The sequence below is a fragment of the Pristiophorus japonicus genome, chromosome 20, assembly GCF_044704955.1.
Source record: "Pristiophorus japonicus isolate sPriJap1 chromosome 20, sPriJap1.hap1, whole genome shotgun sequence".
Lineage (NCBI taxonomy): Eukaryota > Metazoa > Chordata > Chondrichthyes > Pristiophoridae > Pristiophorus > Pristiophorus japonicus.
Genome location: NC_091996.1, coordinates 67740171 through 67756050, shown reverse-complemented (window position 1 = coordinate 67756050; position 15880 = coordinate 67740171). Strand labels below are relative to the sequence as shown.

The 15880-nt window shown below is 48.5% G+C and overlaps 1 protein-coding gene across 50 annotated transcripts in view; it reads right to left on the bottom strand.

Annotated features, from left to right (window-relative positions):
• LOC139232545 (heat shock protein DDB_G0288861-like) overlaps window positions 1-15880 on the bottom strand; it is a 990854-nt gene that overhangs the window by 429154 nt on the left and 545820 nt on the right. For 48 of the 50 annotated variants that reach the window (XM_070862910.1, XM_070862948.1, XM_070862943.1 and 45 more), the window contains one exon: window positions 4909-4938. The exons of the other annotated variants lie outside the window; for them this stretch is intronic. In XM_070862910.1, coding sequence (XP_070719011.1) covers window positions 4909-4938 — 30 coding nt within the window. The remainder of the gene's footprint in view (window positions 1-4908; window positions 4939-15880) is intronic. 50 annotated transcript variants of the gene reach the window in all.

The window sequence follows — 15880 nt, the reverse complement described above, 5'->3', positions numbered from 1 at the left end:
GGAATTCGCTCGGCTGCAGCAATATTCCAGAGGAATATGGAAAGTCTACTGAAGTCCGTTCCCAGAACCGTCGTGTTAAAAGATGACATCCTGATCATCGGTCGTGACTCCAAGGAACATCTGAACAACCTGGAAGAGGTTCTACTGTGTTTGGACAGAGTGGGACTCAGACTTAAGCGCTCGAAGTGTGTCTTCATGGCACCAGAGGTCGAATTCCTCAGGAGGAAAATCAGACCTACTGACGTGAAAACCAAAGCCATCAAGAATGCACCCAAGCCGCAGAATGTGACGGAGCTGCGTTTGTTCCTGGGTCTACTCAACTACTTTGGTAACTTCCTACCTAAATTGAGCACCTTACTTGAACCACTGCACATGCTATTGAGAAAAGGCAACAACTGGGTGTGGGGCACATTGCAAGACAGAGATTTCGAGAAAGCCACCTATCTGTTTTGCTCGAGGTACATTATGACCCATGTAAATGTTTAGTTTTGTCCTGTGATGCATCGTCATATGGAATTGGTTGCAACAAGCCAATGAGTCGGGGAAACTTCAACCTGTCGCGTATGGCTCCAAAAGTTTGTCTAAAGCAGAAAGAGCCTATAGTATGGTGGAAAAGAAGCTTTAGCGTGTGTGTACAGTGTTAAAAGGATGCATTAATACCTGTTCGGTCTGAGGTTTGAATTAGAGACCGATCACAAGCCGCTCATTTAGTTGTTTGCCGAGAGCAAAGGTATCAATACCAACGCTTCATCCCACATCCGAAGGTGGGTGCTGACATTATCTGCCTTTGATTATGTCATTCACCGCAGACCTGGCACAGAGAATTGTGCCGATGCTTTGAGCCGGTTGCCGTTGCCCACACCGGAGGTGGAAACACCACAACCGGCAGATTTAATGTTAATCATGGATGCTTTTGAGAGTGAAGGTACCCCTGTCACGGCTCAACAAGTTAAGACCTGGACCAGCCAGGACCCGATATTATCAGTGGTAAAGGGTTGCATCCTCAAAGGGGATTGGTCTGCCATACCTAAGCAAATGTTCGAGGAGGCCAAACCATACATTCGTCGCAAGGACGAACTGTCTATTCAAGCAGATTGCATATTGTGGGGCAATCGAGTTGTAATGCCTGAGAAAGAGAGAGAGAAGTTTGTGCGTGAGTTACACAGCACACATCCCGGTATAGTGATGATGAAGGCCATCGCCAGGTCCCATGTATGGTGGCCAGGAATTGATTCTGAGCTGGAAGCATGCATGCATCAGTGCAACACCTGCATGCAGCTCAACAAAGCACCAGCGGAATCGCCGCTGAGTCTGTGGTCATGGCCATCCAAATCTTGGTCTAGGATCCATGTAGATTTTGCAGGTCCCTTCCTGGGCAAGATGTTTTTAGTGGTGGTGGATGCTTATTCGAAGTGGATAGAATGCATAATCATCTCATCCAGTACGTCCACGGCAACCATAGAGAATCTCAAAGTCCTGTTCGTGACACATGGTCTGCCTGACATAGTGGTGAGCGACTGTGCTTCACCAGTCAGGAGTTTCAGGAGTTTGTAAAGCTTAACGACATAAAACATGTAAGGTCAGCACCGTTCAAGCCTGCGTCCAATGGGCAAGCAGAACGTGCAGTACAAATTATCAAGCAAAGAATGAGGAGAGTAACCCAAGGGTCACTGCAGATCCGCTTGTCTTGTATACTGCTGAGTTACAGGACAAGACCCCACATACTCACAGGGGTCTCGCCTGCTGAACTCATGATGAAAAGAGGTCAAGACCAAGTAATCTCTAGTATACCCGGATTTAAATAATCATGTTGAATTCCAGAAGACAGTCAACAAGGGTACCACGATCGCGCAACAGTGTCATGTGAGATTTCTGTTAATGATCCTGTATATGTGATGAATTATGGTCAGGGTCCCAAATGGATCGCTGGTATAGTCATGGCCAAGGAGGGCAACAGAGTATTTGTTATTAAGCTCAAGAATGGGCAAACTTGCAGGAAACACATGGATCAAACAAAGCTGAGGCATAGAGACAAGCCAGAGCAGTCAGACAAAGAAACCGTCAATGACCAACCAACCTACCAGCAGCCTTCAGTGGACTCAAGGGTCATCAGTGAACCCGGAATTTCCATCACGGACTTGTTCAATAAAAATAGACTTGCAATTCCTGACATGGCCACTACCACCCCCAACAAATCAGCCATCCAGCCACCAGCCACAACAGACCCCGCACATTTACCCAAGGCCGGAATCGAACTGAGACGGTCAACCCGGGAACGTAAAGCACCGGACCATCTCAACCTGTGAAAGACTGTGATAAGATCTCAGAGGAGGGTATTGTCATGTATATACATGCTGTTTGTAGCCACCAGATGGTGTCATTGTTGGAGGCCACTAAGCAGTACGCACATGGTGCTGCTCTGGTATAAAAGGCCAGCCATTTTGTGAGTCAGGCTGTTTGGGCCGTAATAAAGCAGAAGTAAGGTTGTACCTTGTTTAGTTAAACAGTACTCAGTTTGTACCTTTATTGCACACATAATAGGGGTGGTGACTACATCTGAGAGGGCAAAGATTGCATCTGAGGGGCGGAATTTGTGAGTGGAGCAGAGTCACCGACACGATGTCACTGCGGCTCCCCCCTTCACTTAAAGGGGAGAGCCTTCGCGATTTTAAAACTTCGGCCGACTGGGTCAGCAGGGAGGGTTTCGGCTGGGCCTGTGGCCTGGCACCCAAGAGATGATGCCAGGCTGCCTGTTGGCGGCGCGGCCGAACAGGGGGGCATAATTGTGGGGTCGACAAACAAAAACATTGCGGCAGCGACAGTGCGCCCTCCCCTTTAAGGGAAGCCGCACTGCCGCTGCAGAAGGCCACAGTCTCACTGGACCACCGGGAAAAAAACAGGTTTTGGCACCGCCGGGCGGGCCGAAGATTTTCCGAGGTAAATTTCGCCGTGGGGGGGAGGGTTAGATCGGCGTTGCGCTCTGTGATGATGCGCTTAAGATGGATTGACAGCAGCAGAGCCATAAGGTGGGGATTGGGGTACTGCCCGGAAAACTCGGGAGGTCAATTGGGCTAGCAGCGGCCATTCCACTAAAAGTCGGCAGCCACTCCACTTCCTGCTCGACCCAGGTGTATTCCTGGGAGGGAGTGCAGTGTGTAAAGAACATCTGCTGAAGAACAAAGAAAATCAAACGAGATAGGTAATCTTTTCTTATTTCTTCATTTGGCATTATCCACATCACTACTAACCAGCAGTGCCCCGGAGAGGTGTCACTAAGTATATTAAAGAGTAAAAGCTCATTTATCTCCTACACTTGAGTCTTTTCATGTCCCCCAAGCCCATGGCAATCCCCCCCAAAGTTGCAACTCAGCAGTAGGCTTCTAACAGAGGTATCCTAAGCTTGAGCATGTTAATGCCCAGTCCTAATTCCCTGACTCAGACACTATGGAGGGAATTATAACCAAAAAAAACGGGGTGGGTTTGGAGTGTGGCGGTAGTTAATTTGTTAAAAATAGGATTCCCGACCTCATCCCTCCTCCATTCCGGCCACTCCTGTTTTTAACAAAGGCGGGACAGCGGCGGGCGATTAACCTGCTCTCAGTGGGCGGAACGTTACTTTAATATTATAATGAGGCAGGCACCCTCTTTTTTAACCTCTAGTTTGTTTTCAAATGCATGTGGACTGAGATTCATACAATTTGTGAACCCAGGCATTTAAAGCAAGACAGGGACTGCTGGATCCAGGAGGTAAGTGACTTTATCTACCACCCGGATGTAGGGACCGTACCTAACCCACCCTCTATGGTCGGAGTGGGGGTGAGGGGGGAATGGGATGGGATGGGCGGGTTATGATGTCCGGGGATCGCTTTCCCAGGCATCTTCTCCCCAGGTCTCCAATCACCACACGCCTCCCCAGCATCCCCAGGCCTTCCCCACAACGATGATGCTGAGGCCGGCCATGATTCTCCGGTGACTGGCCACGATCTTCTCTCTTCCCACCAGCTCCCCCACCCCGCCCTGATGAATCTCCCAGCATGATCTCCGGTCCTCTCGGCCCGACCTCCCACCCCTCCGATCCTTATAATGGCATGGCTCGATCTCAAATCGATGGCCGACCACCCACCCCACCGATCAATTCTCCAGCCGTTGATTCTCTCACCACCCGTCCCCACCCACCTGATGCATTGCCTAGCTCCCGATCCTCTCTCCCCCCACCCTCTGATCCATTGCCCTGTCCCCGGTTTTCCGCGCACACACCCTCGCCGGTCCATTGCTCGGCCCGGCCCTACCTCGAACTCTCCCCTTTTGCTCTGTGCAGTTGCAGGCCTATCCGCCTGCAGTCAGCCGGCCTCACAATCTGACTGGCTGCAGGTAGAAAACCGAGGCCTGACATGCAAATCATGCCCTGCCATTAAAGTCGTCAAGGGCTGAGGGTGTAATTTATGCACTTGTGAGTATGTGCACAGGTTTGTAGAGCTGTTGCATTGTGAGTGGCTCAGCCAGTCACGTGATGTTCACAAGACTCAATAAATACCGAGTCAATTGAGTCTAGGTCATCCACAATGAGGTATGCAGTTGTGATCCTAGTGGATGAACTGGTAATATGTAGTGTGAATGTTAAATGTTTGTTAATAAACCAACTAGTTCTTAATAGCAATGTGTTGCTATGAATTTTTAAGTGAAGAACCCATGAAGCAAATACATTACAGAGGGACACCTGGACTGCCAGGTTACCCGACCACATTGCAGTTCCGCACCCCCGCACCCAACACGCCTTCTTCCAGAAAATTCCGGCCTTTGATTGGAGTCAAAAAATGGGTTCCTGATTTTAATGTAATGGAATTAATTAGTAGTTTATCTGAGGAAAGCTACTATAATAATAGAGCAAACTGTATGTGTCGTACTCACTGCACTAGACTTGGAGAACTCTGAGAAATCCTGAAGAAAGAAAAACAACAATTCATTTCCTGTGATGCTGGGATTTCTCACATCAGTTTTTAATCCTTTTACTTCAAGATTTTCAAAACAATCAAAATATAGTTTAAACTATAGAAGCCAATAAAACAGAAAGAAAAAACCCACACCATAACAAGTTCCAAATACTGACCCTAGTCATGGTTACAGATAAATAAGTATTGAAACATCTAGGGTTAACATGAACTCTCTGCAGCAAAAGCACACACACGAAAGGAAAACCCAAGAAATCTAGGGGCCGAAATTGCCCCTTTCCTTAAGGCCATTTAGCACCTCAAATCAGTGGCCACGCTGCAGAGTGCAGTGGCCGCCGAGTTCTTGTTAAAAGGCCGCCAATATCGCTATTGCCCTGATGTGGTTTTGCGGCGGTGTGTATCACCGCACCTCTTTCCCACTTCCGCAGCGGTGATGGGCAGCACTCCTAAGTGCATCATCATTGCGCGCACCACCGAGGTTCCGGGCTGTAAGCCCCATTGCCCTTCAAAACTAGTCAGACCACTGGGCGGTGCCAAGAGTTGTTTCTTTTGGGTGATGCATACTTGCTGATGCACACCGCCGGAGTGCCTTAAAGGGTTTGGTGATTTCAGTGGATTTTGTGTCGGTGACCTTTTCACGTTGTTTGACTAGCAGTGCAAGGCTAGAGTGCACACTGACTTGCGAGTGCTGGAGGCACCTTCCACCTGCAGAAGGGAGGCCACTTCGAGGAGTCGGTGCTTGTGGAGGTCTTTGAGATGGGGGCAATGCTTGCAGGCCAACGCCTCCTGCACATTGTGCGTGCTGCCGAGGCATGGAGGGGAAGGCAGCACCCGGGGCAACAGCTGCAGAGGCAGCAGGTAAGGGCCGCAGGCATCAATGTGGCCCAATATGGAGAGGGCCAGGGAGATGGTTGCAGAGGGAAGGCAAAAGAGGTGCCACACGAAGGCCCTCAGCAACGGCATCCCCCAAGGATGAGAGTCAGGTACGCCGACCCCCCATCAGATAATGGGCGAGCAGCCCAGGAGGCCGCCTGCAGCAGAGGCAGATGCTGAGCAGCAGCAGCCTGCAGCAAGAGCCAGATGCTGGGCAGCAGCAGCAGCAGCAGAGCTGGAGGAGGCAGAACAACAGCAGGGAGCAGCCAATGAGCCACCTTCCATAGCAAGGCGGCCACACAGGTGTGCGTTCAAGAGGCCATATCATGAAGGGGTCTTCCGCGATCAATTCTCATACACTCAGATGAATGATCAGTGCCTGCACAAACTGAGATTCAGGAAGGACGTCGTCACTGAGCTCTGTAATCTGCTGCAGGCAGCATTGGAGCCACAGACACGGGTGGGGACAGCCCTGAGCGTGGTATCGAAGGTCCTCAACTTTTATGGCACTGGCTCCTTCCAAGCTGCCTCTGTGGACATCTGCAACATTTTGCAGTTTGCAGCCCACACAGCGGATACTGGAGGTCACAGATGCTCTGTAAAGGAGGGCCAACTAAATCTCCTTTCCTTGGACCAGGGAGAAGCAATTGGAGCGCCAGATTGCACTTCTGCACGTTGCGAGCTTCCCCAGGGTCCAGAGGGTCATTGACTGCACCCATGTAGCTCTCACAGCACTCCAACAGGCTGCAGAGCAATTCAGAAAATGCAAGGACTTCCGGTACCTCAATGTACAACTCGTTTGCGACCACAATCGCAAGATTCTGCAAGTGGATGCCCGGTACATAGAAACATAGAAAATAGGTGCAAGAGTAGGCCATTCGGCCCATCGAGCCTGCACCATCATTCACTAAGATCATGGCTGATCATGCGACTTCAGTACCCCATTACTGCTTTCTCTCCATACCCCTTGATCCCTTTAGCCGTAAGGGCCATATCTAACTCCCTTTTGAATATATCTAACGAACTGGCCTCAACAACTTTCTGTCGGAGACAATTCCACAGGTTCACACCTCTCTGAGTGAAGAAGTTTCTCCTCATCTCGGTCATAAATGGCTTACACCTTATCCTTAGACCATGAGCCCTGGTTCTGGACTTCCCCAACATCGGGAACATTCTTCCTGAAGCTAACCTGTCCAGTCCCATTAGAATTTTATATGTTTCTATAAGATCCCCTCTCATTCTTCTAAATTTCAGTGAATATAAGCCTAGTCGATCCAGTCTTTCTTCATATGTCAGTCCTGCCATCCCGGGAATTAGTCTGGTGAACCTTCGCTGCACTCCCTCAATAACAAGAATGTCCTTCCTCAGATTAGGAGCCCAAAACTGTACACAATATTCAATCAAGGCCTTGTACAACTGCGTAAGATCGCTCTGCTCCTATACTCAAATTCTCTCACTGTGAAGGCCAACATGTCATTTGCCTTCTTCACCGCCTGCTGTACCTGCATGCCAACTTTCAATGACTGATGAACCATGACACCCAGGTCTCGTTGCACCTCCCCTTTTCCTAATCTGCTGCCACTCAGGTAATATTCTGCCTTCGTATTTTTGCCCCCAAAATGGATAACCTCACATTTATCCACATTATACTGCATCTGCCATGTATTTGCCCACTCACCTAACCTGTCCAAGTCACCCTGCAGCCTCTTAACATCCTCCTCACAGCTCACACCGCCACCCAGTTTAGTGTCATCCACAAACTTGGAGATATTACATTCAATTCCTTCGTCCAAATCGTTAATGTATATTGTAAAGAGCTGGGGTCCCAGCACTGAGCCCTGTGGCACCCCACTAGTCACTGCCTGCCATTCTGAAAAGGACCCGATTAATCCTACTCTTTGCTTCCTGTCTGCCAACTAGTTCTCTATCCACGTCAGTACATTACCCCCAATACCATGCGCTTTGATTCTGCACACCAATCTCTTGTGTGGGACCTTGTCAAAAGCCTTTTGACAGTCCAAATACACCACATCCACTGGTTCTCCCTTGTCCACTCTACTAGTTACATCCTCACAAAATTCTAGAAGATTTGTCTAACATGATTTCCCTTTCATAAATCCATGCTGACTTGGACCGATCCTGTCACTGCTTTCCAAATACGCTGCTATTTCATCCTTAATGATTGATTCCAACATTTTCCCCACTACTGATGTCAGTCAGGCTAACCAGTCTATAATTACCCGTTTTCTCTCTCCCTCCTTTTTTAAAAAGTGGTGTTACATTAGCTACCCTCCAGTCCATAGGAACTGATCCAGAGTTGATTGACTGTTGGAAAATGATCACCAATGCATCCACTATTTCTAGGGCCACTTCCTTAAGTACTCTGGGATGCAGACTATCAGGCCCCGGGGATTTATCGGCCTTTAATCCCATCAATTTCCCTAGCACAATTTCCCCCCAATAAGGATATCTTTCAGTTCTTCCTTCTTACAAGACCCAATGTCCCCTAGTACATTCGGAAGGTTACTTGTATCTTCCTTTGTGAAGACAGAACCGAAGTATTCAATTGGTCTGCCATTTCTTTGTTCCCCATTATAAATTCACCTGAATCCGACTGCAAGGGACTTACGTTTGTCTTTATTAATCTCTTGCTCTTCACATATTTATAGAAGCTTTTGCAGTCAGTTTTTAGGTTCTCTGCAAGCTTCCTCTCCCTTACTCTATTTTCCCCCTCTTAATTTTTATGTTCCCTTAGTCCTCCTCTGTTGAATTCTAAATTTCTCCCAGTCCTCAGGTTTGTTGCTTTTTCTAGCCAATTTATGTGCCTCTTCCTTGGTTTTAACACTATCCTTAATTTCCCTTGTTAGCCATGGTTGAGCCACCTTCCCCATTTTATTTTTACTCCAGACAGGGATGTACAATTGCTGAAGTTCATCCACGTGATCTTTAAATGTTTGCCATTGCTTATCCACCGTCAACCCTTTAAGTATCCTCTGCCAGTCTATTCTAGCCAATTCACACCTCATACCGTCGAAGTTACCTTTCCTTAAATTCAGGACCCTAAGATGTCACTCTCCATCTTAATAAGGAATTCTACCATATTATGGTCACTTTTCCCCAAGGGGCCTCGCACAACAAGACTGCCAATTAGTCCCTTCTCATTACACATCACCCAGTCCAGGATGGCCAGCTCCCTGGTTGGTTCCTCAACGTATTGGTCTAGAAAACCATCCCTAATACACTCCAGGAAATCCTCCTCCACCGCATTGCTACCAGTTAGGTTAGCCCAATCATTATGTAGATTAAAATCGGCCATGATTACTGCTGTACCTTTATTGCACACATCCCTTATTTCTTGTTTGATGCTGTCCCCAACCTCACTACTACTATTTGGTCTGTACACAACTCCCACTAGCGTTTTCTGCCCTTTGGAATTCCGCAGCTCTACCCATACCAATTCCACATCATCCAGGCTAATGTCCTTCATTACAATTGCATTGATTTTCGCAAGGCAAGGCTTCTGTGTGTGCGTAGAGGAAGGTACACATGCCCTTCTCGTAATCCCTTGACCAGCTCTGGCCCGAGAAGGGCCAGCTGAAGACTGCGCCGCATCCCCCCTGTGCAACTTGAATCGGAAGTGACTGGGGCGAAGCCATGGTTGGCAGAGTGGCAGCAATTGCAGAGTGGCAGCTCTCGGCATAGGCCTGCTGTTAACCGGAGAGGCAACATTGCTATCCTGGTCCTAGGAGGCAGCGCCACTCCCCCGGAGCAGCACCTCACCTCCCTCACCAAGATGTTGGAGTGCAGGTCGGCGGGGTGTGGTGGCACCGTTAGGCCCCCCGTGGACCCAGCTGCAATGGTAGCAGCCAGATCCCGTGTAGCCTCCAGCTGAGACTGCATGACAACAGCCACACTCTGGAAGCCATCTCAGACGACAGCAGTCAGACGCTCCATGCCCCGTTGCCCAGAGTGCATGAGAGCATTCTGAGCTTCCAGGGCAGCAGCCATCCTGTGGAAAGAAAGGTCAAGACGAACTCAAGACACAGCTGCAAAACCTGCCCTTTAAGGCGGCCAGGGAGCAGTTGCATCGTTAACTTGATGGTTTGCATCAAATGGCGCGCTGCAAACTGCACTCCACAGGCACACGGCTAAAAGCAGCCATTACCACCAGGAATTAACACTCTGCTCCATTTCGGGGACAAAAAAGAGCAATTTCTATCTTAATAACACCCCATCCATATTGGCGGTAACGGACGGTCAAATGCGGTGTGTGCGCCCCATTTCGGCGGAGTGCAATTTCGGCCCCCTTCTCTCTCACAAGATTCCCACATGATCTTAAAAAGACATTTTCTAAGCTTCTTTTTATTTATCATCCCTACACTTGGCTTCACACACTTGCACGGTACAACAGACCATTGCCTCTGTCAATGCACCAGTTCATTTTGATCCAAAGTAGCAAAATCAATAGAAAACCATTGTGTACAATCCCTGCAAAACCAAAGCGGGTATTCCTGGGTGGGAGTGCAGTGTGTAAAGAATATCTGCTGAAGAACAAAGGAAATCAAATAAGAAAGGTAATCTTTTCTTACTTCTACATTTTAGACCAATATGTTGAGGAACCAACTAGGGGTGAGGCCATCTTAGACTGGGTGTTATGTAATGAGAGAGGATTAATGAGCAATCTCGCTGTGCGAGGCCCCTTGGGGAAGAGTGACCATAATATGGTGGAATTCTGCATTGGGATGGAGAATGAAACAGTTAATTCAGAGACCATGGTCCAGAACTTAAAGAAGGCTAACTTTGAAGGTATGAGGCGTGAATTGGCTGGGATAGATTGGCGAATGATACTTAAGGGGTTGACTGTGGATGGGCAATGGCAGACATTTAGAGACCGCATGGATGAACTACAACAATTGTACATTCCTGTCTGGCATAAAAATAAAAAAGGGAAGGTGGCTCAACCGTGGCTATCAAGGGAAATCAGGGATAGTATTAAAGCCAAGGAAATGGCATACAAATTGGCCAGAAATAGCAGCGAACCTGGGGGCTGGGAGAAATTTAGAACTCAGCAGAGGAGGACAAAGGGTTTGATTAGGGCAGGGAAAATGGAGTATGAGAAGAAGCTTGCAGGGAACATTAAGACGGATTGCAAAAGTTTCTATAGATATGTAAAGAGAAAAAGGTTAGTAAAGACAAACGTAGGTCCCCTGCAGTCAGAATCAGGGGAAGTCATAACGGGGAACAAAGAAATGGCGGACCAATTGAACAAGTACTTTGGTTCGGTATTCACGAAGGAGGACACAAACAACCTTCCGGTTATAAAAGGGGTCGGGGGGTCTAGTAAGGAGGAGGAACTGAGGGAAATCCTTATTAGTCAGGAAATTGTGTTGGGGAAATTGATGGGATTGAAGGCCGATAAATCCCCAGGGCCTGATGGACTGCATCCCAGAGTACTTAAGGAGGTGGCCTTGGAAATAGTGGATACATTGACAGTCATTTTCCAACATTCCATTGACTCTGGATCAGTTCCTATAGAGTGGAGGGTAGCCAATGTAACCCCACTTTTTAAAAAAGGAGGGAGAGAGAAAACAGGGAATTATAGACCGGTCAGCCTGACATCGGTAGTGGGTAAAATGATGGAATCAATTATTAAGGATGTCATAGCAGTGCATTTGGAAAGAGGTGACATGATAGGTCCAAGTCAGCATGGATTTGTGAAAGGGAAATCATGCTTGAGAAATCTTCTGGCATTTTTTGAGGATGTTTCCAGTAGAGTGGACAAGGGAGAACCAGTTGATGTGGTATATTTGGACTTTCAGAAGGCTTTCGACAAGGTCCCACACAAGAGATTGATGTGCAAAGTTAGAGCACATGGGATTGGGGGTAGTGTACTGACATGGATTGAGAACTGGTTGTCAGACAGGAAGCAAAGAGTAGGAGTAAATGGGTACTTTTCAGAATGGCAGGCAGTGACTAGTGGGGTACCGCAAGGTTCTGTGCTGGGGCCCCAGCTGTTTACACTGTACATTAATGATTTAGATGAGGGGATTAAATGTAGTATCTCCAAATTTGCGGATGACACTAAGTTGGGTGGCAGTGTGAGCTGCGAGGAGGATGCTGTGAGGCTGCAGAGCGACTTGGATAGGTTAGGTGAGTGGGCAAATGCATGGCAAATGAAGTATAATGTGGATAAATGTGAGGTTATCCACTTTGGTGGTAAAAACAGAGAAACAGACTATTATCTGAATGGTGACAGATTAGGAAAAGGGGAGGTGCAAAGAGACCTGGGTGTCATGGTACATCAGTCATTGAAGGTTGGCATGCAGGTACAGCAGGCGGTTAAGAAAGCAAATGGCATGTTGGCCTTCATAGCGAGGGGATTTGAGTACAGGGGCAGGGAGGTGTTGCTACAGTTGTACAGGACATTGGTGAGGCCACACCTGGAGTATTGTGTACAGTTTTGGTCTCCTAACCTGAGGAAGGACATTCTTGCTATTGAGGGAGTGCAGCGAAGGTTCACCAGACTGATTCCCGGGATGGCGGGACTGACCTATCAAGAAAGACTGGATCAACTGGGCTTGTATTCACTGGAGTTCAGAAGAATGAGAGGGGACCTCATAGAAACATTTAAAATTCTGACGGGGTTAGACAGGTTAGATGCAGGAAGAATGTTCCCAATGTTGGGGAAGTCCAGAACCAGAGGTCACAGTCTAAGGATAAGGGGTAAGCCATTTAGGACCGAGATGCGGAGGAACTTCTTCACCCAGAGAGTGGTGAACCTGTGGAATTCTCTATCACAGAAAGTTGTTGAGGCCAATTCACTAAATATATTCAAAAAGGAGTTAGATGAGGTCCTTACTACTAGGGGGATCAAGGGGTATGGCGAGAAAGCAGGAATGGGGTACTGAAGTTGAATGTTCAGCCATGAACTTATTGAATGGCGGTGCAGGCTAGAAGGGCCGAATGGCCTACTCCTGCACCTATTTTCTATGTTTCTATGTTTCTATCATCCACAGCACTACTAGCCAGTACTGCCCCGGAGAAGGCGCAGTGAGGTGTCACTGGTATATGAATGAGTAAAAGATCATTTATTTCCTATGCTTGAGTCTTCTTGTTATGCTCATAATAAAGGATGAAACCAAGTACTGTGTACAATGAGCAAGTGTGACCTTAGTTCCTTTAATGCGACTCCAGAGTGCAGGTACCTCGTGGGTGGCCTGCTTATATACCGTGCTCCCAAGGGATGCTGGGATCCCTTGGGACTCCAACAGGTAGGCCCTCTGGTCGGACTGTAATACAGGTTGCAAAAGGTTAAATACATAACATCACTCCCCCATGAAGTTAACAGTACACTTATTTACAAGGTGAGACGATCTGGGGCTTTTCGCTCCCTTGTCGATCGTCTCAGTACAAATGTGGGTATGTGTGAGTTGGTTAGTTCTTCACTGGGCTGTTGGACAGCCGGCCTTGCCGGGCTGCTGGGGATGATGAGTTCGGCATCGTGGTCAACCATGATGTCAGTTGCCACTTGTGTGTGTGTTGGAGAGTCAAAGTTGGTGGTGTCTTCTTCGGGTTGTTCGTAGCTGTTGGTGAACCGCAATCTGATTTGGTCCAAATGTTTTGTGTGCGTTTGTCCATTGGCCAACTTGACCTGAAACATCCTATTCCCCTCTTTGACTGTGACCGTGCCAGCAAGCCATTTGGGACCATGTCCATAATTGAGCACAAACACAGGATCATCGATCTCAATATTGCGTGACAAATTTGTGCGGTCATGGTACACACTTTGTTGATGCCGCTGGCCCTCCACGAGATCATGGAGATCAGGGTGGACAAGTGAGAGCCTTGTTTTTAGTGCCCTTTTCATGGGCAGCTCGGCTGGGGGAACCCTGGTGAGTGAGTGGGGTCTGGTGCGGTAGCTGAGCAGCACTCGGGACAGCCGGGTCTGCACGGAGCCTTCTGACTCGCGTTTCAAGCTTTGCTTGATGGTCTGAACTGCCCGTTCTGCCTGGCTGTTGGATGCGGGCTTGAACGGGACAGATGTGACGTGTTTGATCCCATTGCGGGTCATGAATTCGTTGAATTCAGCACTGGTGAAGCACGGCCCATTGTCACTGACTAGGACATCAGGCAAGCCGTGCGTGGCAAACATGGCTCGTAGGCTTTCAATAGTGGCCGTGGACGTGCTTACAGACATTATCGCACATTCAATCCATTTTGAGTAAGCGTCCACAACAACCAAAAACATTTTGCCTAGAAATGGGCCCGCATTGTCCACGTGGATCCTTGACCACGGTTTGGAGGGCCACGACCACAAACTTAGCGGTGCCTCTCTGGGTGCATTGCTCAGCTGAGAGCAAGTGTTGCACTGGCGCACGCATGACTCTAAATCTGAATCGATGCCGGGCCACCATATATGGGATCTGGCTATGGATTTCATCATTACAATGCTCGGGTGGGTGCTGTGCAGTTCACAAATGAACGTATCTCTGCCTTTCTTGGACTAGACCACGCGATTGCCCACAACAGACAGTCCGCCTGCAGAGACATTTCGTCTTTGCGCTTGTGGAACGGTTTAATCGCCTCCTGCATCACCGCTGGGACACTTGACCAGCTCCCATGGAGGACACAGTTTTTCACCAAGGACAGTAAAGGATCCTGGCTGGTCCAGGTCCTGATCTAGTGGGCTGTAATGGGGGACTTTCGTTCTCGAATGCCTCCATGACCACGATGGGTGGTGGGCAATGACAGCCTACTGAGAGCATCTGTGCAGTTCTCAGTGCCTGGTCTGTGTCGAATTACATAGTTGTATGCCGACAGCGTGAGTGCCCATCTTTGGATGCGGGTAAAGGCATTGGTGTCAGAGGACAATGATATGAGTAGCTTGTGGTCAGTTTCAAGCTCAAACTTTGAGGCCAAATAAGTACTGGTGCATTTTTTTAATCCCGTAAACGCACGCCAGAGTCTCTTTTTCAATCATGCTGTAGGCCCTTTCAGCCTTGATCAAACTCCTGGACGCATATGCGACCGGTTGCAAGATCCCCGATTCGTTAGCCTGTTGTAACACACACCCGACCCCATATGAGGACGTATCGCAAGCTAACACTAATCTTTTACAAGGGTTATACAGGACAAGCAGTTTGTTTGAACACAACAGATTTCTTGCTTTCTTAAAGGCAGCCTCTTGTGAATTCCCCCATACTCAGTCATCTCCCTTGTGCAGTAGCGCATGTAGGGGTTCTCGCAGGGTGCTTCACCCAGATAGGAAATTACCGAAATAGTTAAGGAGTCCCAGGAACGACTGCAGCTCCGTCACGTTCTGTGGTCTTGGCACGTTCTTGATGGCCTCCGTCTTGGCGTCGGTGGGTCTGATGCCGTCTGCTGCGATTCTTCTTCCCAAGAATTCGACCTCCTGTGCCAGGAAAACACACTTCGAGTGTTTCAACCTAAGCCCCACGCGATCCAACCAAGAACCTCTTCCAGATTCTTCAAGTGCTCAATGGTGTCCCGACCTGTAACTAGTATGTTGTCCTGAAAAACCACGGTGCGAGGAACCGACTTTAGCAGGCTCTCCATATTCCGTTGGAAGATTACCGCGGCCGACCGGATCCCGAACGGGCATCTGTTATAGATGAACAGATCTTTGTGCGTGTTGATGCAGGTAAGGCCTTTCAAAAAATTCTCCAGCTCCTGCGTCATGTAGGCCGAAGTCAGGTCCAGCTTGGTGAATGTCTTCCCTCCAGCCAGGGTCGCAAATAGGTCATCTGCCTTGGGTAGCGAGTACTGGTCCTGTAGTGAAAAACGGTTAATCATTACTTTATAGTCCCCACAAATTCTAACCATGCTGTCCTCTTTAAGTACAGGGACAATCGAACTGGTCCACTCGTTGAATTCCACCGGCGCGATGATACCTTCTTGCTGCAGCCTGTCCAGCTCAACTTCTATTTTCTCATGCATCATGTACGGTACAGCCCGTGCCTTGTGGTGGATGTGTTGTGTACCGGGAACCAAATGGATCTGCACTTTCGCCCCCGAGAAGCTTCCAATGCCTGGTTCGA